At 40.5% G+C, this 25,213-nt stretch overlaps 2 protein-coding genes across 5 annotated transcripts in view; both read left to right on the forward strand.

Annotated features, from left to right (window-relative positions):
• The first annotated feature begins 7,081 nt into the window (after positions 1–7,081).
• On the forward strand, positions 7,082–20,532 carry ARHGAP11A (Rho GTPase activating protein 11A). 2 transcript variants are annotated; one of them, XM_055795709.1, is made up of 12 exons: positions 7,082–7,347; positions 9,817–9,887; positions 10,216–10,312; positions 10,882–11,132; positions 11,676–11,836; positions 11,936–12,082; positions 13,827–13,901; positions 14,571–14,738; positions 15,994–16,129; positions 16,451–16,559; positions 17,331–17,478; positions 17,877–20,532. In XM_055795709.1, the coding sequence occupies exons 1-12, from the start codon at positions 7,216–7,218 to the stop codon at positions 19,460–19,462; spliced, it is 3,081 nt and encodes a 1,026-aa protein (XP_055651684.1). In that variant the 5' UTR covers positions 7,082–7,215; the 3' UTR covers positions 19,463–20,532. The 2 variants fall into 2 exon arrangements, with proteins under 2 accessions (XP_055651684.1, XP_055651692.1); XM_055795717.1 differs by lacking the exon at positions 13,827–13,901 and having other exon boundaries at positions 7,085–7,347.
• Positions 20,533–23,057: 2,525 nt separating this feature from the next.
• The window catches only part of SCG5 (secretogranin V), a 29,146-nt gene continuing 26,990 nt past the window's right edge, over positions 23,058–25,213 (forward strand). The window contains exons 1-3 of one of the 3 annotated variants that reach the window (XM_055795739.1): positions 23,088–23,185; positions 23,663–23,757; positions 24,460–24,692. In XM_055795739.1, the coding sequence (XP_055651714.1) occupies positions 24,479–24,692 (214 nt within the window). In that variant the 5' untranslated portion in view covers positions 23,088–23,185; positions 23,663–23,757; positions 24,460–24,478. Of the gene's footprint in view, positions 23,186–23,496; positions 23,758–24,459; positions 24,693–25,213 lie in introns of those variants that run through there. The other 2 variants (XM_055795725.1, XM_005234606.4) reach the window with 2 other exon arrangements.

Here is a 25,213-nt window from a genome sequence, read left to right on the forward strand (position 1 = left end):
TGAGGGGCTGCAAGCCGTGGGAGGGAGCCATGCTGACGCAGTATGTGAAGAAGTGTAGCCCGTGGGAAGGACTCACCCTGGAGAAGTTCATGGAGGACTTTCTCCTGTGGGGGGGACCCCACGCTGGAGCAGGGGAAGCGTGTGAGGAGGAAGGAGCGGCAGAGACAACGTGATGAACTGACCACAACCCCCATTGCCTGTCCGCCTGCACCGCTCAGGGGGAGGAGACAGACAAAATCAGGCCTGACTTTGAGCCTGCGAAGAAGGGAGAGTGGGGGAAGGTGTTACAAGATTTGGTTTCATTTCTCATTACCCTACTCTTATTTGATTGGTAATAATTTAAATTAATTTTCCTGAGTTGAGCCTGTTTTGCCCATGACAGTGATCACAGAGTGATCTCCCTGTCCTTACCTCAACCCACGAGCCTTTTGTTATATTTTCTCTCCCCTGTCTGGTTGAGGAGGGGAGTGACAGAGTGGCTTTCGTGGGCACCCGGCATCCAGCCAGGGTCACCCACCGCAAAACTGTACTGCCCTTTCAAGCTAACTAGGCAATGCGTCCATATCTTTCCAACTGAAGTAGGAACCGGGAAGATAAATCTCTTGTATTATGGTTACATACAAAAGAGATGTGAGACACTTGAAAGTCTTAGACAAGAGCAGAAAAATACACAACCCATCACTCGTTCCTGAGAGTGGTTGGGAAATCATTTCTCCACATAGCAGATACCAACACTATTGTTCAGTGTCTTGACTCCATTGATAACCTCACAAAGCCTAGCATCTTCCTCCCTTACACCTTGGGTCAGTGTCACACAATTGTATTCTAAAATAGTGGTTGCCCAAATAAACTGTATCCTTGACACAGAGAATTTTTAAAAACTTAGATTTTGCCTTGGATATAAAATTTCCAATCCTTTAATGAATTTAACTATTTATTATTTCAAAATTAAAATGTCCTACCAGAAACATTTAATAATCCTCTAAATGCAGTCTCTACTTACATGGAGTTGAGAAAAGGAAATTGAAATTCCTATTACCTGAGTATTATCTCTAAGCTGTAGGATACGCAAGATATTCAGAGGAGCCAGTTGATGAAAAAAATCAGTTTCTCCTTTACCCATCAGGGAGTTTATGAAAGGGATGTGCTGAAAAAAGAGCTCATATTAAGTAGAATTTTAAAAGAATATAGAGGGTGAGAAGTGAGAGGAAGAGATTTTTTTTGCTTCTAAGTGCCACTATAGATCCTTGATTCAAACTTGGTTAGAGGAAACTGTTACGGTTTGAGGGAGTTGTCTGATAGCAGCATCAAATCTATGGTACTGCAACTTTCTTCCACTTTTTCTTTTTTATTATTTTTTCTCTCTGAAAGAGAAATAATTATCATTTTGCTCTGCCCTGAAGACCTTGCTTGAGACTGAATAAGCTATTGCTGTCCCTGAATTCAGAGAACAAGCAGATTTGCAAGAGATGCCTTCAGAACTTGCTGGGGAAGTCTGCAATCTTTGCTGATGCGGGAAGAGGTGCAGCAGCAGCTAAGACCCAGATTTCCAAATAAGCTTGTATCTCTGCAATATATGAACAAACAAAAGCATTTTTCTACACTAGTGGCAGGGTAACTGTCATTATTCTATCTATATTCTTAGGTCAGGTTTGTAAATAATAGCTCTTTTAACACCAACTGGTATAGGTGGCAAAAAAACAGATAAGCCTTTAGGTATGCAGGATCTTTTTCAAGCCTAAAATAAAAATACTGGGTATAAAATCTACACCACCCCCACCTCCAAAAAATAAAACAAAACAACAAAGAAACAAAAAAACCCAACCCAACAAACCACAATCAAACCCAAATCAAAACCCCAATTCAAAACAAAAGTTAGAAACTACCTTAAGTTATTATTAAATAAATCTATCACACCAGAATTCTAAACTGCTTTTGCTTTGTATATCTTGAAAGTAAAAATCTAAACATAGACTTGCTATCCTGAATAGAAATGAAAGACTGCTTTGAGTATCTTCTCCGAGAAATGAAGCGCTCTAGGAAAACTGAATGGGTGTAAAAGATTATTCACCCAGAGGCTACTTATCCTGAATTATCAATATTGCCTAGGACATCAACAAAGCACTGACTGTTTTTTCCAGCTACTGTAGGCTACTATTCATGGAACTACTAAAACTTTTAAGTTTCTTTTCTAGTATTGTTAAACAAAAGCATGCTTTCCGGGATAGTGGCTTGAATTCTGGGAAGTCTTTCCTGGGTTTTTGGATGTACTTAGCTACTTGGGTTCTCCTCCAGATTCCCAGTTGTCACACACATATGTTAAAGGTGGAAATATACATCAACTAATGTGTTAGCTTTAGCCTCCTTTTACCTTTCAGGTTTATTGAATAAACCTTATTTAAACTGAAGAATGCAACTTTCCATTTTTACTCTTTTCTTTCTGGGTACCTCTGTTCTTTTTCATGTTACTACTAAGGTAGGATGCAAACCAATTGCTTCTTGTATCTTTAACTTCTAATGCAATATTTGCAAGCTGCTGAGGTGAATGTTAGTCTTCATTTATTATTTCCATCTTGAGCAGACCATCAGTTGCTTAAGACCATCAGCCTTGCTTACATGTTGCTTAAACTGTCCCAGTCTATGATGTCAATAAAATATAAGTCTATAACTATGCTAAGTATGATATGGTTATATCAATCTGTATTTTAACTATGAAGTCAGCTGTGGTTTAAGCAGCAGATGTGAAAGTCTGTGTCTGTTAGATGGCTTGTTCAGCTCTGCTTTCATTTTAAAGGTACATCCTGCAGCACGATGCACAGATCAATGTTTTGATTTTACCAGAGAGCATTCTGCATTGAGGAACATCTTAAAACATTTTCCTTGTTAGAAGTATCTTAACACCTTTTATTTTAAATTCTGTGCTTTAGGGTTAAAACATTGGGTGAAGATTGCACATCTAGCTGTTAAATCATTCTTTCTCAGGTAAATTGCCAGACCATTTCAGACCATTTAACCACTCAAGCACAAGAACTAAAAGTGAGAGAAAAACAGACAAGAGAGAACTGTCTTCCTACCAGTGTTGATAAAATGAAGTGTATTATAAGTGCAAAATGTCATGCACAGTGTCAAGTATAAACTCTTAGCTTCAGCCATGCTTGCAAGCATCAAGCACTTACAACAGAAAGTGTCTGCAAACTCAAACATTGAGTTGAGTTGACCAGTGTGGTATTATCAGTAGCTACACTGCTTTAAGTCAGAATCACTCTAAATTTCACAGGCTGATTTCCAAGATAGTATGTGGCATCAAAAAAATTGACATTCTTAGTGCGGTAAAAGGAATTTTTCACATTTCTCAATGTACTCAACAAATCCTGTTACTTTCAGTCATTTCCTGATTCTTTATTTTCTAGCAGAGTTCCAGATGGTATGGTGAACTTGAAGCCGGCTCAGTCGATTGATTTATTCTAATTAGTATTTGAAGGTATCAGAAGTACATTATCCAGCCCAAACAACAATCGGTAAAATGCTTCCTCAGTGCAATAAGTATGGCAGTTTAGTCACTGATTGAAGATCCTAGCATTACATTTGTTAGAATCTGCCTATGAAATCTTTAGGCCTTTCCAAAGTTTCACCTACATAAATTAGAGATGCAGGTATCTTTTCCCTCACATGGTGATTCCTTTGTTCCTTCAAACGTGGTCTTGCAGAGTAAATGAAGGAAGGTACATTGTATACTGCTGTTCTCTGAGAGCTATCCTAAAACTTCATTAGACAAATTTATTTGACTACAGCACTAGTGAATGTAAAAAACAAATTCAATTTCTACTTTTCACAAAATCACGTTTTAGAATATTTCATACAAAATACTGATGGTGTTTAGTGTGGAACATTCAGACTTGAATGAGTTAGCTTTGATAATCTGTCCTCAAGAAATCTGTATGGGGAGGAAGCTCAGACACAGAGTTAACAATTTATACAACTGATACTAAGGTTTTAAGATTGTTGTATCTAATTTTCTGCAATAGTGTCCTCAAAAACCTGAAGTGATAAGATGGTAAATTGAAACCAAACTCATAATCCAAATGAAAATTATTCTGTCCTCAAACCATGGTTCAGAGGAAATTAATGTTGAATGTCAGTTTGGAAGACACTTTCTAACCTTATTTTCTTACTTCAAATACACTTTAAATCCTCTTGCATATCATTTTCTTGATCTGGAGTTAGTTTTCATCAAGCTTATCACAGAGGTAGGGAATATATTTAACCTTAAATGTTGAAGGTATTCAGAGTATCCAGATTGTTTTGCTTCTGACATAATTCTGAATGGTTGCAAGTAGGAATAACATTGCATGAGACTGATCCTCCACATCACTTTCAGCCCTGGGCAAAATTGTTTATTGAAGACAAGACAAAGCAGCAGAGGGAGTGGGAGATGGAAAAGGGACATAACTAACATAAATGCAGGCTGAACAGCACAGAGAGATGACAACTGGCAACTGGAGTAAATAATTCCTTGCTGAGAGAAAGCCAGAAACAGACATGAATGAGTAAGGATGTTCAAAATAAACTGCACTACTAGTCAGACTTTAAGGACATCAATGGGTAAACATCCCTCATGCAGCTGCTTTTCCCAGTGGTCTGGCTTTGTGCCCTCATGATCTTTCTTTTTTATGATCTATTCTTATGGTCTTTCTGTCTCCAGCTTGTTTGGTTGAAGAAGTAAGGCAAAACCAGCCCTTGCATTGCTAGAACGAGGAATGCTTACCCTCTTTCCCAACAACTTCTGAGTTTGTTCAGGGAGGGGTACTTTGGAGTAAGGTCTGTTTTCCATATTCCTCGTGATGTTACTCTGCTTGTTGAAGTAGCTTGTTTCTTCCTCTGGCTGAGTTTCTGGTGGGTTTGACCACTGACTGTTCTGAGTGGTTACTGAAATGAGACTGTTGGTAAACATTTGACTTGTTTTTTAAAGCTCTCATTTCTGTAATAGCTTCCAAAATTCACAAAATGCCATGGTAGATGGAGGTGCTCATGGTTGGTTTTTTCTCCCTAAATGTCATACCTATATAGGGATAGTGCAAAAGAGCATCTGTGTGTGTGTGTGTACAAATAAATACATTTGTGTATTACATGCTGGATGCAAAAGGAGTGTAAGCCTGGCCTTCCTGATGACAAAAGTTATGCCCTTTACTTCATTCAGGACAGGATAGCTCTCTGAAACTTAGAATTATTTAAAATGCCAGAAGCTTGGGATGTCAATTCTTAAGACTATTCTGTGGGGGAAAAAAAGGTAGCCAAATAGCTGTTTATTTTTTCTAACTCAGTTTTGAAAGAGCGTAATAGATTTGAGATGTGATGCTACAACTGTTTCCAAAATTAGATGCCTAGTTCTTATTTGCCAAGTAATTTTCCTGCTCCAGTCTCTACTATAAATAAAACAAAAAAATGTTAAAATAGTCACCTAAAGGATATTAAAGTATTTGACAAATGGTTTTGACAAAATTACAAGACACTACTGTGGCTTTAAATATCTTTTGTAACATGTAAAGATTACTTCCATCACTTTTTTTGGAAAAAAACACAGCACATACTACATCGTCTGTTTTTTCTTATGTGACTACTGAAGGGAAAATCCTAGACACGAAAAGTTTCAATACATTTATCAGATCACAGCTCCCTCTTCTGTAATTCATCATTACTACAGAAAACTAAGTTGGACAGAGATTGCTTAAACTAAATTCTATGATACCTATTCATTTTATTCCTTTATTTTCTCATCAGTGATACTTCAGGGTTTGAAATTTCACATTTTCCTGCAATTTCAATGCCAGGACAGATAATAAAACCTACAGTACAGCTGCATTAAAGCTACTTTTAGAGGAATATTACTTTTGCTCAGTGACATGATTTTGATGTCCATAATCGAAATCCTGGGGTTTTACTGAAGAAAATTCATGTCTAATCTGCTATTTATTATTGCTGCTAGGTCTTCCTTCCACACAACTTTCTAGGGTTGTTTTTTTTTCTGTTTTTATTTTGGTGACTTTTGAAAAAACTTCAGCTATTCTCCTTTTGTTTTATTCTCTAATTTTTGTGTTCATGGGTGTTCAGAGCACCGCAACATGGTTATCACCATTCTGTGTCTAAACTTTGTGTCCTTCTCTTTCTCTCAGTGAAGTAAGACTCACTTTAGAACTAGTACCAGCGTATGTACAGGGGAAAGGCTGGAAAGTTCATTTTTTCTACAGCACTTGTTTCCTGTGTTTCATTAATGTGGTGGTTAACACTTGAAGAGTTACCTTTGGAACAGAAATTTTGGAAGAATAAAAAAATTACAGTTTTTCCTGTAACAGCATAGTGCAAAGCCCCGAAGGAGCCTCCTGGAGGTCTGGAGCACAGCACGGGGCAGGTAAGCAAACCCAGAGTACACCCAACTCGGTGCTGATGGATTAACGGCCACTAAAACTGGGAAATTTGGTCCACAGAAAACGATGTATCATCTTGGACGGACCCGCACAGCCCAAAGCTAAGGCAGGTGAAGGCAGCATCACTGACTGAGGTAGATGCGAAGGGCCTTAACTTTTTCCCCACCCCAGCACACACCGCCATTACCACCAGGTAAGGCTGACGGCCTGTGCCCCATTCCTCTGTTTAGTTCACAAAACCGCGGCGGGTTACTTCTTTAAATCGAAACTTCTTTCCAAAGAAACAAGCAAGCATTTATTCTCAGGTAAACAACCAACCAAACCAACCCCAAGCTTGGCAGCACTGCCCTGAAACTTGCTGGTGCGGGGAAGGAGAGGTGGCGGCTCACAGCGGGCGAGAACCCCCCCTGCCGGCTGCCCCGGCGCTACGCCGGCCCCGGGCCGCGGACAGCTCCGGCGACTCGCGGTGCACCCCAGCCCTTGGCGCTGCCGGGGCCGCTGCCGGGGCCGCTGCCCGCCCCGCGGCGAGGCCGGCGAGGCCCCCGAGGCACCCAGCGTGCTGCCCGCAGGCGGCGCGGCGAGCAGGCGGCGCCGGGCAGCCCCGGCCGGCCGTTGGGCGGCGGGGGCCTCATTTCGAACGGCGAGCGGGCCAATCAGCGGCGCGGGCGGGGTAGGGCGCTGGGTTTGAGCCAGGCGGTAACTGGCGGCGTGGGAGCAGGGGTCTGGCCAGGTGGCAGCAGCAATGGTGCAGAGCAGGGTCTGAGGGGCGGCGGGGGAGGTGGCGGGCGCTGGGATGGCGGAGCAGAGGCGAAGGCTGGTGCGGCTGGCCGTGCTGGAGGAGCTCCGGGCCTCTTACGGGATTAAGGTGAAGAGTGGGAGCTGTCTGGCAGCGGCCAAGCAGCCGGGAGCGGCAGCCGTGGCGGAGGTAAGCGGGGCGGTGACGCTGCGGCGGTCAGGGAGGGTGCCCGGCGCTCCGCCGCGGCGGGTGGGCGAGCGCGGCGGCTGCTGTTGCTGCCGGACCGCAACTCGCGCAGGCCTGGGGGCTTCTCTGTCCCCGCTGCGGCCGCCGGGCCTGGCAGCAGAGATGCTGTTGCTCCTGCTGGCCCCTGGCCGGGCATAACCTCCTCCCGTGGGGAAACGGCTTCATCCCTGCAGGGGGAAAGTCTTCCTCGTTTTCCTTCCCTCTCCCCTTTCCTCAGCAAGTGCCCCCGGCCATCGTCAGGTGTGGTAGGGTAATGGTCTGGCGATGCCGAGCTCTCCCTGCCCGGTTAGGACGCGGACTGCGGGGCAGACCGGGCGGTGAGCGAGCCGTGGCCCTCTCGGTAACGCCGCTGATGGTCTCAAGCACACACGGGCGCCTCTCGTCTGTGCTACATCTTTTTACGCTTTACTGTGCTTAATGTCGTTCACTATGGATCGTAAGTCTTAGTCACTGTATTATTTCTTGGAATACGTAGCTACTGTGTAGCTTCTGGAAGCTTTATGTCTTCTTATTTTGTTTGGATACTTAGACTTTTTGTTTGAACGGCTTTATTTGCTTGGTTTCTTAGTATAACACGTGACTATAGGTGTTTTGGTACAGACAGATCTGGCCTTGATTTGCCTGTGTTCTGCGGAATGAAATCCGCCCTCTTGCCGTAAAATAACTACTTTGAATCTGCTGAAGGAAAAAAAAAGTGTTTTCTGTCTCGGGACTCCTACTTTAGTTTTAAATATCAGAACAGATGCCAGTTTAGACAGCACTGAAGTCCATTTAAGAATACCGATCTTCTGGTAGATTGTAATTTATAAAGCATGGACCACTCTCATGTCCTAAATAAGACTGCCACACAACTGATACAGGGCAGACCTGATAGTTCTCAGAATGAGCTTTCTGTAAGGCTGAGAGGGTATTACAAAATGCAGCATCATTAACCCTTGCTCAACATAAGGCCAAAGAAGTTGTGAAAACACATGCTTGAGTTGGGTTGTTTGGAAAGGGAGAGGGCAACAGTAAAATTTCAATTAGTTTCCTTCCCCCTTGTTGATATCAATGTTATGGTTGTACTTTTTTTCCCTGTTTGAAGGGAGAGTAATGGAAACCGTGAATAACATGTATGTTGTAATAAAAGCTGTCTATGTAGCTGTCTGTAGTGCTTAAATTTTATATGAGGAAGAAAATGTGTATTTAAATAACAACTGGGCAATGTAGGAAAAGGAAAAATAGAAGAACGTTTGTTTTGCCAGAGGCATTCTATTTCTATTATATGGGAACCGACATAACTTTAAGAACTTTAATCACAACTTGTGATATTTCAAACAAGATCTAATAAAGTGGAGGATATCAGTTATTAATTTTAAATGTTGAATTACAAGCCACTGGAATTCTCTACTACATGATCTTGTAAACACAGAAAAACATTATCTATTGGAGTTGGTTTTCTTTATGTACCTTTTGGAACCTGGAATACAATGACAAATGCTTCTTTCCTTATCATGTTATGCTTGTTTTCTGTAGTACAGATAGGCCCAGGGTGGCCTAATGGGTTAGTTATTGATTAACTATTTTCTCAACATAGTCAGCACTTTGAATTTCAGGTGTAAACGACCAAGAGTTTGCATTCATCCCTGATAGTAGGTTGGGCATGATCCCACTCTTCTGATTGAGGGAGGGGCTGGCTTGCATGCTCTGTAAATATAAATAGCACAGGTGGAGCAAAGCAATAAAAGTACAATTGTTACATTGAAATGCAGGTTTTCTATACCTGGAACAACTGTGTAGTGACCTTGGATAAACAATTTAAAAAAATGCTGTAGGTGAGCATCAGTAGTAATGGCTGAGGAAATTGCTTGTTTTCTGAAATGCAACAGGTACTCTGATGCCTTGCTATAAGGCAGTAGAGTTGTAAGAGGTTTTTAAATACAAATACTAAACACAGGAGTTCAGAACAGTTTTCTAGAGTATTCTGTTGAGTTTAATCCTTCCTAGGACAGCAATCTTGAGTACCTCAAATGCAGAAAAAATTACTTGAAAGTTTCTTAAAAATCAACAAAACACATTTGAAATAAAATAGGATTTAGTCAATTTGAGATTGTCAAGGTGAGACTCCAGAACAGTCTGTTTAATATCCTTACTGATTTGGAGGCCTTATAGAAAAACTGACTCCTTGTAAAATAAAAAGTGCAAAACATGGTGTGGAAAACCTTTCTATTCTTTCACAGTAATCTAGGGCGTTACCTGTAACTAGAGTCAGCATAGGCTCAGATATCAGGAGATGATAGTGTTTTTCCTGACAATCCCTCTTATCTGAAAACCTCGGGGTTTTGTTTCAACTGCCCTTCTGTTTGTACCCTGTGGAATACGTAGTTAATCCCATCAACTTTTGAATAACGTTAATTTAATTTTGTATTTTAGGGTAAAATCTTTGGAGTATCTTTTCATGCGTTACCGCAATCACTTGTGCCAGAATATGGTTATATTCCAAGGTAAATTAATACTATATTTAGATTTATGCTTACTTTGCTCTCTTTATAGTATTGAACTTTTGTCAGAGGGAACAAAATGTTTATTCCAGAGCTGCTAAAGCTTATGGGGAATATGAGAATAGTTTCAGTTTGGGAAGGGGAAGGATGCAGGAGTTAGATGGGTAATTCTGAGCCACAGCTATCATCAAGTTTTATTTCTTTATGCTGCTTTTCATTGAGAAAAACTAGCTTATGTATTAAGTTTTATCTATTTATCTTTAAATGTTTTTTTCTGGGAAAAAAAACAAGCTTTATTCTGAGTGACAGAAGTATGTTACTTTTTCCTCAGCTTTCTTGTTGATACTTGTGAATATTTGGAAGAACACGTTCACACTGAGGGACTCTTCAGAAAGTCTGGCTCTCTTGTTCGTTTAAAAGCTTTAAAGGTATTCTCTAAAGCCTTGGTTGGTTTGAGTTTTTTTGTTTGAAGTGTTTGGGTTTTTTTTTTTTAAATAAGCTGCATTTCACTTGATCATCTGCATGTTTCAGGTTTTGGACTCTTTCAGTAGTATTCAAGTTTTAACATTTGAAGTAGACTGGTAACACTACTCACTTTAGGAATGAGAGGCAATCTAGTCCAGAAACTGACAAACCTCATTTCCCACCCACCCCCTGCACCCCCTGGAATTTTCTGGCTTTCCAGATGGCAAGAATACAGTCATGACTGAACAAACTTGTTAGTAGTTATGCACACTGGATGCTGTGAGGATATTTCTTCAGCAGTGTTTTCCCAGAAGGATGCATACATGGTGTAAAGCTATGAATTAACGCACGTGGTCTGACAATATCATCAGTGCCTTTGTAGATAATGTAGTTGGGTAAAATGTGACAAAGCTGAAACTAAAAATGGGGAAGATGTAACTTTTCTGATATGGGCTAGAGCATTAATGCCTAAACTTAGAAATCTGACAGTATGTTGAAGACTTCAAATTGTGTTTCTGATGAACAATTTCAGAGTAAACTGGATCAAGGTGAAAACTGCCTCTCAGCTGCACTGCCATGTGATGTTGCAGGGCTTCTTAAACAGTTCTTTAGAGAGTTGCCAGAACCCATCCTTCCACCTCACCTGCAGGAAGGGCTTTTCAAAGCTCAGCAGCTAGGAAATGAGAAGAAAACTGCGACTGTGTTGCTGTCATGTTTGATGGCTGATGGAACAATTGAAGCTTTGAGATACTTTTTCAACTTTCTGAGAACTGTGTCCCTAAGGTCAGTGTAAAGTCAGTGCTTTTAAACAGCTCCCAGTTCCTTTAAGGAATTCCCTTTCCAGCAACTGCTGTAACTTTCTGCGAGTGGTTTGTGACTTTAAACTTTCTTATCTGCAGTCATTCACTAGAATTCAGTCATGGTCTCTTCTCTCATAAATCCAAAGTGTTTTCTTTATGAAACTTTATTTTGCTGGAGACTTGACTTTATTCCATTCTTTCATAGTTGTATTCCTTATTCTTTGGAAAGCAAAAGGAGAGACTGATAAAGTTAACATAATCTAACTGATACCTTGCATTCCTCAAAACTGACTGGGGTCTAACACCTCTTGATTTCAGTAGCATAGTCACACAGCCTGAGGTGCATAAGTCTATGCATTAATCTTAGTATGTAAGGACTCAGGTGAATGACTGTGTATTTATTTTTTTTCATCTATGTTTGTGTTATTTGGTGTTTTCTCTCTCTACTGTTTATGTCCTGATAATGTGTGCAAAAACAAACAAAACAAAGCAAAAACAAACAACCAAAAAACCTTTTCTTTTTAAGATCCAATGAAAACAGAATGGATAGCAGTAATCTGGCAGTGATTTTTGCTCCCAATCTCTTGCACTCAAATGAAAATGAGAAGATGTCTGCCAGTACAGAAAAAAAAATTCGCTTGCAAGCAGCTGTTGTGCAAACATTTATTGACCATGCAGCAGAAATTGGTAAGATGATAAATGTTTATTGAAATGTACATACTGGTATACAGTTTTTCTCTTAATTTTTTAAATAACTAAAATATATATATTTGTCAACTATTTCAGGACAAGTACCAGATTTTATCTTGGAAAAAATTCCTGCAATGTTAGGTGTTGATGCCTTTCAGTCTACTCCCTCACTGTGGGGCCACGAAGACAGTGAGAATGAATCTCTCGGTGAATCTAAGAAGAGGAGGCACCGAAGTGTTGGGGGTAGGTATATTGTGTGAAAGTTTTAGCAACTAAAATAGAATTACTTTGAGACTTCAAGTATGTTGACCCTAAGCACTTCTTTCTTCCACAAGCAGAATAGATGCCAGTGAAATTTGTTGGATTTGACTTGCAAAATCTGTATAAGACTTCAGTAATCACATCACTTTATTGTATATTTACTCTGAGTTTATTCTAGTGTCTGTTGACTATACCATATATGTGTTTGGATTTGTGAAGCCAGATTAATGTTCCACTTTTTGTTGAGTTAACTTCAGATCCTGTTGCAGAATGCTGATAAAGATTTTTTTTGTTTGTTTGGTTTTTGTTTGCTAGTTTTGAAGTTATACTTCAACACTCAAAGGTAGTACATAATTTAAATCAGGTCATCAGAAAGCAAGGATATAAATAGCATGTGTGTTTTGAATTATTCACTAATACTTGTTTTGAAGTGTAACTCTGAATTGGACTGTGTGCTCTGATATCGTGGTTTGTTTTCTCTTTTTTTTTTTCTTTCTGCATTTTAGCTATTCAGTAGGGTTTGGTTTTTCTTGTTTGTGGTTGTTTTGTTTTGCCAAGTATAGATAATCAAATGGTATCTTCTCTGTTCTGCATTCTCTTTGAGGAAATACCGTGGAATACATATGCTTGACTTGAGTCAAATCCACTATAACACTGATTGCTATAAAACTATCGTATGTCTTTAGCATATGTACCTGGAATATTAAACCAGACAGCAATTAAATTAAGGTTTTATTGTTGTGTATCTTCAGCCAAGGCATGGGTTTTTTGGGTTTGTTTTTTTTGTTGGGTTTTTTTTTTGAGTAATATGCTTTTCCACTCTGAAGGATAGAGATCATCCTGTGCTTGTAAAGTGATAAATGTTTTGGAATGTTAAAATTTTGAGAAGTAGTTAGCTAGAATTCGTTAATTCTGAGGAATAGGTTCTGGTAGTAGGCAGCTCCTACTCTTTCTCCAGATGTAGTAAAACATAGTATTACTAAACTTCATCTATTTTCAAAGATTTATATTTTTTAAAAAAACTGCCTGATCTACCAAACACCATAAAAGTATTACCACAGGTGTGTAGTTTGCTAAACTTTGCTGTGAGCACATGGAAATACAACTGTAGGTTGCAACAGCATTTAAACACACTTCCATTTTACACATTTAAAAGCAGGAAAACCAGTAAAATTTCATGCATATATTCTTCTGGGTTTAATTTTGTATTTAAGAAAAAACAGTACACAGTACCCCAAAACAAACAAACAAAAAAAACATAGCTCACAGAAAAGTTGTACATTATTTCTTTGCAAGACCAAAAATTTCATGTTTCTGTTCGGGCCTGACTTCAAAGCTCTAAGAGCTTTTTAGCTTTGCGATGACTTCCAGTAAAGTGAGAAAATCTGTGAGAAAGACTTCAATGGATGCCTTCTAGGTTTGCTACAAGAAATTAGAAGGCATATGATTTTACAATGACCAGTAGAATTTTCTACAAGAAACTTCTGTTGTCTGTGCATGATTTTTTTTTTTATTTTTTATTTTCCCTCAAGGAAAGTAGAACTTTTCACCTGTTGTGGAAGCAACAAAAACTATGTTGGACGGTAGTTTTCTTTACATAAAGCAAATCAGTTTAAACAATTGTTTTATTTCTGTGTGAAAGAATCCAAGTTAAACTTGAGTTGAAAATAGAGCAAGACAAACTTCATATTTTAAATTTGATTGCTCGGTGTGTCTTGCATTTCAGATATTGTTAGTGGAGCATTGAATAAATTTAAATCTAACAGAACACCCTCCACTACACCTCAGCAAGACAGAAGCGGTAGGTATTGGTGTATTTGTACTACATAAAGCCCATGCAGTATCTTCTGGATTTGTCAACTATATTCCACAAACTTTTTTAACTGAAGAACTAAACTTAGTTGAAGATAACGTGACTATGTTTAAATTGTTTAAAACTTTGAATATAGCTACATATTTACTGAAGATACTGCATTTACATTAGTTCTTTGAGCAGCTACGATCACTGCAGCAGTGGGCTGTGTGGTTCTAGGATTACACAACTGAACTTGTGCTTTTTTATCTAATGCACACTAAGGCTTCAGTGCAGTAGGTGCAGCATTTTATCATCTTGGGAATGAATTTCCAGGACTGAAATTCTTTTAATCTCATTCTGTCTCTTAAACCTCCAGAATATGACTATAGCTCTTTTGTTTTCTCTTCTAATACCTGTATTTTATTAATGTGTGGTTTTGGATTTTCCTTTCTGGTACTCAAAATAAAGAAAACAAACCTTAAGCTGTACAAATTGCTTTGCCTGTTCAAAATGCATGCACTTTAGCTAAACTTTTACAACAATTTTCTTTTGGAGTTTAAAAAACCAAACTACTGTTTATATTCCAATAAACTCTTGACCTTTTAGGCTGTTTATTTCAAATTTGTGTTTGGTTGTTTTTTTTTGTTTTTTTGTTTTTTTTTTTTTAAATTTCAGTCCTTTCATCGATGACTCCAATTGTTCTTACTCCAAGTACCAAGCGTAAACTTCCAACTGATTGCTCTCAGGGCTTGTCCAGCAAGAAAAGACGATCTTTTAAGCATAGTTTTGCTTTTGAGTTGTTACCAAGCGCCATTTTTAACAGCAGCTCAACGCCAGCTTCAGGTACAGTGCCTTCATTTTTTTCCCTGCTGCTTGAAGTCGTTATTTATGGCTTTTCATTTATATGTGCAGTCTTTTGTTCTTGTTAGACAGTCATTGATAATCTTCACTTTAACAGTGTGTCTTGCACTACTTGCCCATCTTAGTAAATACTCTATGGTCATCAGTGACGATAATGTTACATGGATTGAGCAAAGGCAAAATTGGCAAAATTTTCTTGTTTTCTGTTATATTAATCTCTCAAATCTGCAGTCCTGATGTCCTTTTATCTTTTTCAGACCCTCTATATCACCTAGGTTATACTCACATTTCTGTCTTAGCACACAAATCCATGAAAACTACCTGTGCTTCCAATGTTTTGAAAGTTGTAGCCTCCTTCAGTCTCCTAAATACTTGAATGACTGGTCTTAACTCTGTGAAATGTAATTGTTACTATTATAAAGGCTCTTTCTTGAGAAAACAAGAGGTGATTGGATTCTAGATGCTAAATAATCTCAAAATTCTATAGAAAAAGTTCTACTGTAGTTTGACAATACTTTAATACCACTTCATTCTGTTAGTGCTTCCAACTGTCAGGCTCTTCTGGAAATCCTACTTGAGTTTTGTTTGGTTCCTTAATGTGCTGTCAACTGAAGTTAGAGTAAAAAGAAATTTCTAGATTGGCTATGTTTGTTTTGCCTGAAGATCAATTTTTTTTTTTCCCCCTCAAAACTGAGTGGTGTAAAACTTCATGGATTTTTTTTCTTAAATCATTTCATGCACACCATGAAATTCTTGTTCTACAGATAAGCAAACCAAAGCAATGGCATTTTCTGAAGACGGTAGTAATGCATCTATTTTATAAAAAAATTTAGTAGAGTAGCAGCTCTTCATTTATTGTTGTTTTAACTGTTCTGGCTAGGTATGTAAAAAAGCACACTGCTAAAAATATTAAGATTGAATCTAATTTTTCTTATTTAAGTTCTGAAATCTGAAGAACTGATCTGATGATAGCAGTGTGGAAACTTAATTGAGGTAGTGATACTGGTAGCATGCAATTAATTGCAATCCAGCCACTTCAATGTGTGCTACAAGCAATAGCTTCATATACTATTAAATAAAAGTGGAAGTCAAAGTGATTTCAAGCCAGCACTCCACAAAAAGAGCAAACAAACCTGTGCTGTTTAAAAAACTATTTTTTATTGAATTAACTGTGAACTCTTCATCTGAAAAAATGTGACTGTTTTAAGGTCATGTAAATGTTACGTTGTTCCTGTAGTTCAGTTTGAAGCAAGTCCTTGTGTGTCTCTCGAGTCATCACAGACTTCACTGTCTCCTTCAACTGGTGGTGAAAATCTTCTGTCTAGTACAGGGAACAGAAGAAGTAAAAGACATACAAGGAAAAAATTACACAGGTAATTTGCCTTAACTCTCAGAAACTACCTTTCCAATTTATCTTTAGGTCTCGACCCCTTGACTAACGATGTGTAAAATCTCAGTCTGTCTTTTAAAATCACCTTTTTTGGTGTTCAAAACATACCGTATTTTTATAGTAATCTTCCAATGTGGAAAAAATGGAGCTCAAAATAAAATAAGATCTGGTATAGTAGCCTCCTGTGCCTATTAAAAAAGCTTGGCAAGAAGGCAATAGAAGAAGTAACCATGAATATCAGTATGTTCTCATTTCCCTCCTAAATAGTTTTTTGTGTGGCACTTCTTCCCCTCTTTTCTCCCAGGGCTGAATCAGGAAAGACAGGTTGTTTTTCTCCAAAGATTAGCCGAAAAGAAATGGTTCGTAGATCATTACGCTTGAAGTTTGGTTTGGGGAAAAGCAACAGAGAAATGGTAAGTATTCTGCTTCCAGTCTCCTTGTTACTGTGCAAAGTTTTGGGCACCACTTTTCAGTCGCAGGAGGGACTTCCTTGGTTATAGAGGGATCACAGCATAACTGGACCTGCTATCAAGTACAAGAAGCCCTAGGTTTATTTTCATAACAGTAACTGATCAGCTTGTACTGGGTTCAGCTGAGATTGGGCCAAGAGGCTGGAGGAGGGGACAGCTGACCTGAATTGACCAAGGAATTATTCCATGCCATTATATGGCATGCTCACCAGTAAAACTGTGTTGGGAGGACTTTTTATAAAGTAGACACTGTTCAGGGGCTGGCTGGGCCTCTGCCCACTTGTCATGAGTGATTGCTTTGGCTTGCAGGTGATTCTTATGTCATCAGTCCTCATCCCCTCCCTGTTCCTTTTGCCTTTCCCATTTTCTCCTTCATCCTGCTGGGGACTTGGGGGGAGTGAGCAAGCAGCTGGAGGGGAGCTTACCTGCCAGCTGGGGTCAACCCATGACACTTGTGATCTGTAGGTCTCTCAGCTCCTGAAATTTTGATATTACCAAGTCTATGCACAGAAGCCTTATGTTCAGTGTGGTTAAACTACCTTATTGCAGGTGGGTTGTTCCCTACCTAGATCTACGGAGAATCAAGGGAAAATAATGTATGGTCAAGAAAAGGCTGCTATGGCTGATTTGCATAGCCTTTTCCTGGAGGTTCCTTTGTAAATGAGATTCCATATCACAGGTCTAAATGAAAGTAACCTCTTTTGTTTGTTCAAGAATGTTGTATCAGGATGTACGGTTGGTAATAGATCTGAAAATATTGGAAGGCGTCTTGCAAGTCAACAAGGTTTGGAAAGCAGAACTGAATGTGCAAATAGAGATGTATTCTTCAGCCCATGTGTCAATGAAAAACTCAGCAAGAAAGGTAGGTATCTAACAGAATATATTAGATGGGGAAAACTTGCTTTTGTAAAGCAAAAGTAACTTTATGGATAAAGGTATAAAAGCAATCAGATTAAAAGTGCTCCTAGCTAGTAGGACAAAAGCTACTTGACTGTTTGTGACTTCTGGGGAAAAAAATTTAGGACAGGCTTGTGTTTCTAGTGTATTTTAGTCATTCTGTTAGTTACACATGATGAGATACGTGAATTCAGTTCTTAATATTACAACCTTTCCTCACATCTCTGAAACTTAAGGGAGTAATGGCATCTTTAAATTCAGTGCTGCTTTGATAATTAGGGTTTTTTTAGCAAGAATTTTGCCTAAATGATCATGAAAATTGCAAGACATTATTTCTAAACACTGTGTGGTATTTATTTTAAGGTTCAAAAAAAGTGAGCAAGTCAGAAGAAAACTTGCTAACACCAAAGTATCACAATAAAGTAGTTCACCGAATGTCATGGAATAGTCCTACTGTTAGAGATTCTCAGGTGATCAGCAGGAACGAGGGAATTCTGCCAGGACATCCTGAAACAGGAATAGCTTCTTCAGAGTCTGTTCTGGTATTTGGAAAGCCACCGAATGTTACAGATGAATTCAAATCCACAACTGTAAGCAAACAAGACAACAGCTTAGAACTTTTGCTTTGTGAAGAGGAAAATAATTCAACTGCAGAAACATTACTGAAAGTTAAGCAAGCCTTCTCTGCATCTGGAAGTAATCTTCACAATTTGATAGGTGATACGGTATCTTCCTTCTCAGGCATAGCAGGTAGAACATTAAATGAAACTCTGTGTCTCACAGGGCTTAGTCCAGAGAAAGAATTGTTAGCTGAAGAAGTTTCTGAAGATCTAGCAAATACAAAATCCAGAGAGCTGCTGTACCAATGTAATCAATCTTACGCTACTGATAAACAGCAATCAAAAAAAGATGAAATTAAAGTTTTAGAGAAAAACTTCAAAACTTCTATTGAGATTGAACTTCAGGTCTCAAAACCAGATATAAAAAATGTAACTGAACTTCATGTGCCTGAAGTACTGGCCAGGGAAGACAAGCTGACTGTTCAGAATGGTTCATCAACAGATGACTTCAACAAATTAGATTCCTTTGGAAGAAAAGAGGAAGTAGAATTAACACACTCACAAACAGCTGAAAACTGTATGGTAAAATGCTGTAATTTGGAAGAAGATGCGGCTAAACTTTCTGTGGCAGGACAGCTTTCTATTTTGCAGTTGCCTAAATCACAAAACGAAGGTGGCAACCAATACTTGCAAAGTGAAAATTCTCATGAAACTTTAACTAAAACATCAACTGTTTCAGACCATGGAAAGGTTTCTGACCACATACAGTGGTTCAACAAGCTTTCATTAAATGATCCAAGTTGTTCTGCAAGCAAAACTAAACCACCTCTTAAGTTTCAACGTACTCCTGTTAGACAGTCTGTAAAAAGAATGAATTCCTTACTGGAGGCTAACAGACGGTGTGTAAAATCTCAGCTGCTTAAAGCAAGTGATGGTTCATCACTTGTTAAATCTTTGAGCTATGATTCTGCACTATTCTCCTGCACAGAAAAGCCCTCGAATAATTCTGTGGCTTTACTGCTAAGGAGTGAAAGTATGTATGACCAAGTTTCTGTATCTCATAAGCAGCTAGACATAACATCCAAATCATGCTGCAGGCCGTTAAGTCCATCAGACAAGCCTGATGCTTCTGTCGGAACCGCTGGAATTCATGAGCAGAAAGTGACTGTTCATCCATCAAAATCTGTTCTAGAAGATCTAACCAATCATGAAATGGTGAAATCCAGTTTAAAAGTTAATGCAAACATAAATATTTTAGGGGCTGGCCTAGAAAAATCTACAATCACAAGAAATGCTCTGGGAAAAGAAAGAATTCGTTATAGAGGCTCTCCAAAGAATCCAATATCTAAAGTGAAACTGCTACCAGCTGCAAAACCAGTAGACTTGTAAGATTAAATATGATTGCTAAATGGGCTTATTGTAACTTGGTTAATATTTGGAAAATCTAAATTTGTATGATTTTTTTAGCTCTAATTTGGTATTTTTGATTTATTTTTGTAACTGAGTCATGGACTTGTACGAATAACAATTTGTTTTATGTTGGTTTTCTTCATTTACTCTGAAACTCTTATAAACGATAGTCAGTTCACCCAAATTAATTTGACTTCTAAAACAAAAAAAAACCCTGTCTTTACAAATGTTTGTGTTAGAGCTCATATTTAGTTATCTCAGCTTCTAAAAACATGCTGAATCACCCAAAATTTTTGCAGTATTTGGACTAAGTACCAAGTTTTTTAAAAAAAATTCTCAGACACTTAAAACAATTGTGAAAGAAATTTGTTTGGTTTTTTTCTTTCACATTTGTGAAAGAAAATGTGTTGATGTGGAGTACTGGTAGTTAAATTTACTTACTTGTTAGTTTTAAGTGTATTGTAGCACTACTTTGGTATTTAAATTGGACCTTACACCAGCTCTACTTCTGAGACAATTTTTTTTTATTTCTGTTGAAGTAAGTTGGGAGCATATTTTTCTTGTTGAATAGGTAAATTTTGACATATGTACACTGGAGAATTATTGGAACACATGGAAAATAAAATACGCAGTTCATTCAAGAAGTGAAAAGTCTTAAAAATTCATCCAGCAATGTGTTCTGCAATAGGTACCAAGTAATTTGTTGTAAGCAGTAAATTGTTTTATCTTAATATGTAAGGAAGGTTTTAACTTATTTTAAAGCAATAGCATAGTGTTAACTAGGTGGTGCAGAAGCAGGTTTTAGATGTTGATAGTGTTGCAAGAGACATGTAAGAAGCCATAGTATGTTTAAAAGTTGATTTGCACAAGCAAATGTTTACATCTCTCGGAATTAAAACTGTTTGTCATCAGTTGTAAATTTATTTAAGAGTAAACACTTGAAACTGTTCATTAGCTTTCTGTATGTGCAAATTGCTTGTTGGCAAAATGTAAAAGCTGAAAGCACTGGATACTTTTGGTTTTAATAAAACCATTGGTTTTCTTCTTTTTCTGAGCCTGTTCTTAGAAATTTAGATTGTTATGTGCAGACTATGCACATCAAAATGAGTAAGTGTGAAAATACTTAAGTCAGAAGAGATTCTATTCTGGCTCTCTTTTTTGTTCATTTTAGGTAAGTGTTGGTGATGCTCATAACTAGCAAAAGGCAAGGTGCAACCTAATTTAGCAGAAGTAGGCTTCTGATTTTCTTGAATGATATGTTAACAAAAGAAGTAGTTCTGCTTGCTTTCTGTTCCCTGCCTCCTTCTCCACCTATAGAACAGTTTGGCTTGGAAAAGACCTTTAAAGATCATCTACTTCCACCCCCCCTGCCATGGGCAGGAACACCTTCCACTGGACCAGGTTGCTCAAGGCCCCATCCAGCCTGGCCTTGAAACACTTCCAGGGATGGGGCACCCACAGCTTCTCTGGGCAACCTGGTCCAGTGCCTCACCACTCTCTTAGTGAAGAATTTCTCCCTAATACCAAATCTACCCTCTTTCAGTTTAAAGCCATTCGCCCTTGTCCTGTCACTACATGCCCTTGTAAAAAGTCCCTCTCCAGCTTTCTTGTAGGCCCCTATAGGTACGGGAAGGCTGCTCTAAGGTCTTCCCAGAGCCTTCTCTTCTCCAGGCTGAACAATCCCAACTCTCAGCCTGTCTTCATAGGAGAGATCCTCCAGCCCTCTGATCATCCTTCCCTTTCATGGTCCTCCTCTGGAGTTGGTCTAACATGTCCATGTCCTCCTTGGGTTGGGGGCTCTGGAAATGAACACAGTGCTGCAGGTGGTGTCTTGCAAAAGCAGCGTAGATGGGAGAGTTGCCTCCCTTGGCCTGCTGGCCATGCTTCTTTTGATGCAGCCCAGGATTTGGTTGGCCTTCTGGGCTACAAATGCACATCACCGGGTCCTGTTGAGCTTCTCATCAACCAACACCCTCAAGTCTTTCTTGTCAGGGTTGCTCTCAACCCATTCTCTGTCCAGCCTTTATTTGTGCTTGGGATTGCCCAAACTCATGTGCAGGGCCTTGCACTTGGTGTTGTTGAACTTCATGAGGTTTGCGCAGGCCTGCCTCCTAAGGTTGTCCAGGTTCCTAGTCCAGGACCACTGAACTAGTTCCACTCAGTGATTTGGCGGAAACCTCCCACCTGGGTCAGCCCAGCTGAGCTGCTTCACTGTTGCTACGTTATTCAAGATCTAGCACTAGGGACACAGCCAGGAGAGGGTCTTAACAGGATTGTTTGGTGTTGTGGCTAAATATGGGAAGCCTTGGTTCCATGAAATAAGGGAGCCAATGTGATGGTTCACTGCCATCTGAAGAGGAAGCTGCTTCTCCCTGCTCAGCAACATGCTCCTACCCCCTGCCTTCAGCTGGTGCTGGCAGATGGCTGGATGTGGGCACCACAGCACCACGATTTGCATCATTTCACTGAGGTAAACAAGGCTCAGCAAAGTGCCAGCTGCTGCAGCTGGTACAAGGAGGTGGGAGATGGAAATAGGGCAGAAGACAATAAAGGCAACGTCATGAGGAAGAAAAAGGGATCTGACTCCGTCTGTAATAGTGAGCTGTCACATCAGTTCCTCCTTGAAAGAGCAAGACTTGAGATTTTTTCTGTTAATGTGTACCTAGGTTTTGAACTCTAATGTAGCTTTGGCGATGTGTCACGGATATTTTTGATCGTCATTGTAAATTGCTCTTGAACCAGTGGGCTTCATCATCAGAAAGGGAGATTTTGGTAGAGGCCAGACAAACCAACCCTTAAACACTAGGAAAGGTGGTCAAAGAAAGCTGTAGGCTGTTGGTGGAGGTTTTACAGAACATTTAGGCACACATCTGTTTACATAAAGTCGATCGTATTTTGGAGAAAGATTAGAAGCACCAGATTCTCGATGGAGATCCCAACTGCTTAATCCTGCAAGGTACAGATGTGTAAAATGTACTAGAGGCCAGAAACATGAGGGACTACTCTAGACGTGAGAGCGTAGCTCAGGGATCTGTTGTAGTTTATGGGGTATAATCTCAAGAGCTTTTCTGGTGGTAGTTCTCCTAAAATGGAACATGTCACGTTCACCTCAGTAGCAGTGAAGATGTGTTACATAAAACAGCCTTTAGAAATTAGCGTTTTGCCAAGCACTATTAAATGACAGGCTTCATTTGGCAAGATCCTTTTATGGTTGTCTTTTTGTTAACCTCTGCTACGGGTGATGTAGATAGATCTGCTTAACCTGCAGACCTTTACCTCCGAGCACTTGGAGATGGTTGCCATGTTGTTACACTGTAAACCTGCAGTTAGGTAACACAATCATACCGTAAGTAAATCATTGATGATGTTATTCTGGGGAGAGAAACTGCAGTGGGAAGCCGGACACAATCCTAGGGATACCTAATATTTCTGTAACCGTTAATCCATCAACGACGTTCCGTTTGTTTTTCAGCTGTTGTGTTCAGCTGAAAAGGGAGATCCTGACTATCCCCCCCCCTCCCCGCACCACGCCACACACACCCCCCGCACCCCCCACCTCCCCCCCGGCACCCAGCGCAGGGAGCCGTGGCAGGTGCCCGGGCAGCGGGCGGGGCGCGGGGCCGTGGCTGCGCACGGCGGATGCGCACGGAGGATGCGCGGGCGCGGAGGGCCGCACCCGCAGAGCCGCGCCGGGAGCGGGAGGTGAGTGCGGCGCGGCGCGGGGGAGGCCCGGCCCGGCCCGGCCCGGCCCGGCGCTGGGGGGCTCCGTGCCGCCCCTGGGCTGCCCCGGGGGGAGGCGAGGGGTTACGGTCCGGCTTCCCACGGGCGCGGTGCGGGGGCAGCCCTGCTCGCCTGCACGTTAAGGGGGACTATTCTGTGGGAAGCGGGCTTGCGTGCCCCGCAGGCAGCGGGAGGCGGCTGCCCCCCCTGCAGCCCCCCTGCAGCCGGCCGGCGGCGGGACCGGGGTGATTGCGGCGCGGAGGCAAAAATGGCTGAAGAACGCGGAGGGGCACGCACGTGCCTTGCGGGGGGCGGCCGGAGCTGGGGGGGGGGCGGCCTTGAACGTCTGGCGTGGAGAAACCGGGCGGCTGCGTGTGCAAGGGCGACAACAGGGACTCGAGGGCTTTGTGTTTGGTTTTTTGTTTTGTGGGTTTTTTTGTTTGTTTTTGTTTTCCCAAGGGATTGGAAGCATTGTAATTATTCTCGGATGTGAGGGGAGAAGGAGCTTTAAGGCACAAGCATTCTGATTAACATTCATCCTCTCAAAGAGGGCAGTAAGTGGTGCTTGGTTGGTTTGATACCGGTTGGGTGGCTTTTTTATTTGTTGGTTTGGGGTGGTTGTTTTGTGTGTGTGTGTGTATGTGTGTGCCCCTAAACCATACTGTGCAGCCATTTAGTGAAAAAGATTTAAGGAAACACATTAAACTTACTTGCTTCAGGTGGGGAAGATGGTGCATGTGAAGTGGGGAGCCTCTTGTCTTAATGTACAAATAAAATACAGTCCAGGACGTTCAGCAATTTCTGGTGATTCATTTTTCAGGCAGTATAAGAACAGGGCTTGGAAAACATGTTTCCTGGCTTAAGACTTCTTTGCCTTGAGCCCAGAGGTCTATAAAACAGCATAATAAATGGCGGCGGGGGGGTGGGGGGGCGGGATATTGCCGTTAAGTGAAACAGCGGACCCATTTTGTTTGCAGTGACCGTTAATGAATGTTATGGGCAAATGCAAATCAGAGAATTGACTTCTGCAGTTTGCTACTTAATGTTATGTTATAGGAGAAGAACCTATCCACACTCTTTGCCCCACTCCTTCCTCCCGCCCCCTAGTTTCCAGCTGGCTAGATTCCTAGCTGCCCCTAGAAGCCGTAGTAGTAACCTGTGGTGTGCAGGAGTAAGATAGGAGTTACTTCCAGCATGTGTTAACTGGACTTTTTTCCTCACTGTCATTTATAATCAAATTCCTTTCTTTTTCACAGGATAAAAGTGGCTTCCACCATGACAACTGCTTTGCTTTGTAACATGATGTTTCTGCTGGTGTTTGGGTTGGCTTCACCTTTTAGCCATAGCCCCAGGACCCCGGACAGGGTGTCTGAAGCAGATATACAGAGACTCCTCCATGGGGTTATGGAGCAACTGGGCATTGCCAGACCGCGGGTAGAATATCCAGCACACCAGGCTATGAATCTAGTTGGTCCACAGAGCATTGAAGGTAGCTAGTTTCTACTTTGAATTATGATTAATTTATTTATTAGTATCCTTTGGTAATAATCATTGTTTTGCGTGTAGATGCAGAATATTCTGAGTTTAAAATCATGACTTCACCATGTTGTTTCCTGATCTTTGTTTTAATATCATCATTCATCTTTTTACCTTCATTAATGTAATGATTTTGGCAGAAGAAGTAGTGGGTTTTTTTAATGTACAGGCTTTGTGGAAAAAGTCATGTTGTTTTAGAAGTCCCTGGTCTGTAGTACCTCAGAACAATGGGTTTACTAAATTCTTCCTCAATAGTGCATATAAATACATCGCATACATGTTTCATGTGAAACAAATGTGAGCTGTAGAGCCCAAATCTCATGGATTTTTAGAAACATTTGCAGACCAGAAGAGATCAAATGTTTGTGGTGTCATGTGAGGTAAAGGGAGAAACCTTATACAGGGGGTTCTTCCTACATGCTGCAGAATGTTGTGCAGCCCTCTGCGGGACAGGACCCGTGCTGGAGCGCGCAG

The sequence above is a fragment of the Falco peregrinus genome, chromosome 1 (assembly GCF_023634155.1).
Source record: "Falco peregrinus isolate bFalPer1 chromosome 1, bFalPer1.pri, whole genome shotgun sequence".
Taxonomy (NCBI): Eukaryota; Metazoa; Chordata; class Aves; order Falconiformes; family Falconidae; genus Falco; species Falco peregrinus.